We start from the raw sequence: 5357 nt of genomic DNA on the forward strand, positions 1-5357 counted from the left end.
AATATCAGGATTCGATAAAAATTTAGAAATTTAAAGGTAAATTACCCTTAACTAATCCTAAATTCAGAAATACTTAATCGTAACTAATTCATACTCCACTTACCTATTTATTAATAGCCTTATGTATTCTGGCTAACCATAAAATTCCACACAACATACCTGCAAAGATTTAGACCGAAAGCAAATTTACTAAAATTTGAAAGGCAATCTTGAACTTTGAATTATGGTTTGTCGCAATTTTCTAATTTTCATAATTCTACAAATCGAATTTAATAACTTTGAATTATGTTAATTTTTATAATTCTACACAACCAATATATTTTATTTTATCCTACTATAATACTTGCTACTGTACACTGCATTGGCGATCGAAATCAGTGGAAACAACAAAGAGATCAATTGATTAATGGCAGTTAAAAAACATTCAATTCAAGATTGAAAAAATATGGTAGTGAAGAACAAACACACTGGATTTAAGCACTAAATAGATCAATATCAAATGTAATGTCTAAAAAAATTGACCAAGAAACTGATCAAGAATATCAGAATAAAATCGATGAACATCATCAAGTGTCAAATTATAGTCCAAACTTCCATTTCAACTGCATCCACCAAGGCGGTGAACCCAACTCCTCAGACAAGACAAGGTTAGATACTCAGACGACGCCCGGTGATGAAGGCATCGGAATGGAGCCCTCGCCCGGCCTCATATTCTCAATCATCTTCACAACTTGTGACATTTTAGGCCTCTGCTCTGCCATCCTCACCACACAAGCTATAGCTATCTGCAACATCTCCACCAACTCCTCCTCTATATTCAGATACTTGAGCAGTTCAAGGTCGAACACCTCCGCTGTCCACTCCTCCCGGACCACTGAGTGGACCCACCGCACCAGATGGAGGATCTCGTCCCCATTGGTCGTGTGTATTGGGGACTTGCCTGTCAGGAGCTCCAGTAGGATCACTCCGAAGCAGTACACATCCGACGCCTGTGTTGCCTTGCGCGTGTCTGTCACCTCCGGGGCGCAGTACCCTGCAGCACGAGCTACTGGTGGAGGCACCGAGCTCATTACTGCTGCCAGGCCAGGATCCGACACACACCCATAGTTTTGAGGGTTTAGGAATATGTTGGAGGATTTCACGTTGCCATGGACAAGCTTCCCGTTGTTTTCTTCGTGGACACGGGCAATGCCCCTTGCAGCTCCTAGGGCTATCTTTACTCGCCTTTCCCAGTCCAACGGAGTCTTGTTTTCTCCTCGTTTTCCTGCAAGTTTCGACAAGAGTCACAACTACCTAACCGCTTTGATCATCCATCTATTAGCAACAGCTACATCCATAATAATCAACAATAATGCAAGACTAATAATTGTAAGAACAAAACAAGAATCAATCATCCCAAAAAGAATAGTATATATAAAAAATGGTAGTTAGCAAACAAAAAGCTAAGAGAGATTATTCTTCTAAGGCCCATTAAGATGCTTTGGTTGATACAACTGCCTATGCTGTAAATATAAAAAAAATAAATCACTAAGGCTTTCTTAATCTTTCCACACATCAATAATCACAGTTGTTTGCAAAGAAATTAAGAAGCAAAAATGGAGAAAAGTTCTAAAAAATTACCATGAAGCATCGAAGACAAACTCCCTTGAGTGTAATAATCATAAACCATGAGCTTCTCATCCTTTGAGTAATAGTAAGCCCTCAACTCAGCCACATTCTCATGCTTGATGCCTCCAATCAACTCCATCTGCTGCTCGAAATCCCTCTTCCCGACGTTCACATCCTTGAGCCTCTTCACCACCACTGTCGTTGCGTTCTCCATGATCGCCCTATAGGCCGTCCCAAACGTGCCCTTACCCAACACCTCAGCGGAAGCCCTCAACAAATCCTCCAAATCAAAGGCATAGTTACACCCCTCAAAGAAGGCCAACTTATCACTCCCATCTTCGCCCCCGGAGATAGCTCTCTCCCCCTTCTCGAGCTTCCCAGTAAACACATCATCATCGTTGTCAGCCTTCCTCCTAAGCAAGCACACAAACAACAGGAAACCAAAGCCAACAAGCCCTACAACAGAACCACCTACCACAAGCCCAAGCATTGCATTTTGACTAAGCTTTCCTACATTCTTGATTCTTGAACCTTGATCACGCGGTGCTAACACTAAAGGTGAGCTAGTGACAGTGTAATCCAACAAAGATTGATCATTTCCCAAAAACACAGATTTGGGAAACCTCTTCAACGACCTAGGAACACTACCCACAAGATCATTGTCTGATAAATTAAGCTGCTGCAAATTAGGTAAATTCAAATCAGGAATTTCACCGGAAAGAGAATTCTTGGCAAGATTCAATGCAGTGAGCTGAGACAAGCTAGAAAGGGAGGTACGGATGGTGCCGGTGAAGGCATTGTGAGACAAATTAAGCACGGTTAGATTCCTCCAGAGAGAGAAATCCAAAGGGAGTGGCCCAGAGAAACGGTTGTAGTGAAGATAAAGAAAGGTTAGGTTTTTCAAGCCCCCAAAATCAAGCGGGAAAGACCCATCAATGGCGTTGGATCTGAGGCTCAAGATCCGCAGAGCTGATAAGCGGCCGAGCGTGTTGGCCGGAATAGGGCCGTGGAGGCCGATTCCCGGCAGCCTTACTGAAATTACTCTGTTGCCCTCATCGTCGCAGGAGATTCCGGTCCAGTTGTGGCAAATTGGGGAATTCGCATCCCAGTTCAAAGAGCGAGAATGAGGGAGATTGTTTGCAAAATCTAGCAATGCTTGCTTATCGCTTTCAAGAAGAGATTTTTCAGCAGCATTGCATTTCAGCACCAAAAAAATGGCACCCGCCATGAAAACGGCAAGGCCCAGCTGTCTCTTCATCTCAAAGATGGGATTTTTTTTTCTGGGGTTGAAGAATTTGAAACAAAAAACTCAACTTTTGAGCTGAAGCAAAGGATGAAGATTTCAAGAACTGTGTTTGGGAAAAGTGGAGAGAGACGAAGAGTTGTTTGTCTGTGTTGGATTTTTGGAATTGAGTGCCATTTGTAACAACTGCTCTCACACAGAAATAGTGATGATGAGAGAGAAAGAACAAAGTTTTATAGAGAAATGAAGTAAACTCTGGAAAAGGCAAAGTGAATTAAGAAATATTTAGTTATGGTTTCAAAATGTTTTTTATGTTTCTCAACGTTATTGTTCTAGTCTTTTTTGTTGGATTCCAGTTTCGAAACTTGAAATTGGAATTCGAAATTGGATCTCATTCTCTCACAAATATCAACGCTTAATGCGCTCCAGAAAAGCACATTTATATTATGCATTTAATTTAAAGGGCTCTGTCAATTTGAATTAATATTCGTTAAAGAATGTGGTATTATACATTTTATGTTTACATATGTTAGCTCAGTGGCGGATCTAGGGGGGCAGGAGGGGGCGGTCGCCCCCACCGTGCGACTATTTTTCCCTTATCGGGATGTAATTTTACCATGTCCGCCCCCTCCGTTTGCCTCCGGCGTCGCCCCGAATAACCAAAAAAATAGCCATGTCCGCACTAAACCAAGCTAATATTATATATTCCGCCCCCTCCATTTCTGGATCCTGGATCCGCCACTGTGTTAGCTGGCTCGTATTACTATGGTTTTAAATTAATTAAGTCCAACTCAAGACAGTAAATTTAAATAGTATAGTCGTAGTAAATAAGAAAGGTAGGAAGAAGAATCCAATGAAAAGTTAAAATGGATTTGAAGATGTGATACTTGAGTTTATTGAAGCTTATGATTACAACTATCTGATTGTTTGCATAAACTGTGAAAGTGGAGTTGAACATTGACAAATGCTAGTATAGTGCCTAACTATCATAATGACAAGTTTAAAGTCAATTACCACTAATCATTGCAACTAAAACAAAATAGGGGATGACCACAAAGTAAATTTAATAAAAAAAAAAGTTAATACTACTATTGTTTATGCTTTTGACTTATAACGAAAACAAGATTGTGCCTTTTAGTAAATCAGCTTGTATTTGCTAGTGCAATATATATTTGAATTTGAAAAATCTTCAACCAAGGCATAATTTCTTATGCATAGTCGAGGCTGTTAATTAAATTCGAAAATATATTTATGTTAAAATTTAAATGTGGTTTGTAAGCATTTTATGAGTAATAGTAGTATATAAGTATTAAACTCTTGCAAGAAGCTGTATATAATGATTATCGAAATTGAGTGAATTAATGATTTCCAGAGGTTTCCCTTGTCCAAAACTATGGTATATTAATGGTGCACACTACCGCTCATAAATATTTCGCCGTTTAAAGCGTGGCACATTTCAGAAATCATCATAAATTTACTTACTAGCTAATAATGTTAAATAATATACTACCAATACCATTCAAGTAATCAAAATTCAGTTGTATAACAATATTAGTATCGATTTTTTTATATTTTCAGTCAAATGATTCAACACTTTCTCAAATTACAGTATATTTAAAAATCGTTATTAAACACTACGCCTAAGGTGCGTGAAAAACAACCATTTGTGGCTCATTTCATTAGACCTACTTTTTAGAACAAAATATGTACTCCCCCGTCTCATAATAGATGGCAACACTTGAGTAATGACACGAGATTTTAGGAGATACTCCCTCTGTCCACGATTTAAAGAACCATTTTACCATTTTGGTTTGTCCGCGATTTATAGAACCATTTACTTTATTCCACTTTTAGTATGCGGATCACACATCCTACCAACTTTTTACACTCACAATCCAATATAAAACTAATACTTTAAATGGGTCACGTATTCCACTCACTTTCTCCATTTACTTTTCTTCACAAAGTCAAAAAATTTTCTTAAAACACGTGCCGAGTCAAAATGGCTTTTTAAATGGTGGACGGAGGGAGTATTGTTTTGTGTGTTGAGTAAAGAGTGAAAATATAAATTTATATTAATGTAAGAGAAATTTTTTTCAAAAAAAGAAATTTGACATTTTTATAGGACAAACTAAAAATAAGTGTGACATCTATTATCAGACAGAGGTAATACTATTATTTAATTACTCAAATAACCTTTGATTCTTCATTAACTTATTTTGCTTTATTTGAACTAACCTAATTAGTGGTTATAAATTCATAGTTTTATGGAGTATTAAAAAACTTAAAACAATACATAAATGAAAGGTGATTTTTCTTTTTAACAGAAATCCATTACCTTTATCTTTGTTTTATTTGTCACCTCATACTGATGTAAAGATGTCAATCGGAATGGTCCATCAAATTTTAATCATCCTACACGGATTGCAGGCTAATCGGGTTAAAAATTGCTTACTCTAACCCTAAATATTCATATTTTGGGCTAGCCCATTGAGCATTGAGGCAA

General features: G+C 37.9%; 1 protein-coding gene across 1 annotated transcript; it reads right to left on the reverse strand.

Moving 5' to 3' along the window:
- Positions 1–472: 472 nt before the first annotated feature.
- LOC121757001 (probable inactive receptor kinase At4g23740) lies at positions 473–3135 on the reverse strand. The gene is made up of 2 exons (XM_042152458.1): positions 1621–3135; positions 473–1264 (listed from the first exon to the last, which is right to left on the reverse strand). Exons 1-2 carry the CDS (start codon positions 2864–2866, stop codon positions 657–659), a joined length of 1854 nt encoding a protein of 617 aa, XP_042008392.1. The 5' UTR covers positions 2867–3135; the 3' UTR covers positions 473–656.
- Between the last annotated feature and the right edge of the window lie 2222 nt (positions 3136–5357).

The sequence above is a fragment of the Salvia splendens genome, chromosome 12 (assembly GCF_004379255.2).
Source record: "Salvia splendens isolate huo1 chromosome 12, SspV2, whole genome shotgun sequence".
NCBI classification, from domain to species: domain Eukaryota; kingdom Viridiplantae; phylum Streptophyta; class Magnoliopsida; order Lamiales; family Lamiaceae; genus Salvia; species Salvia splendens.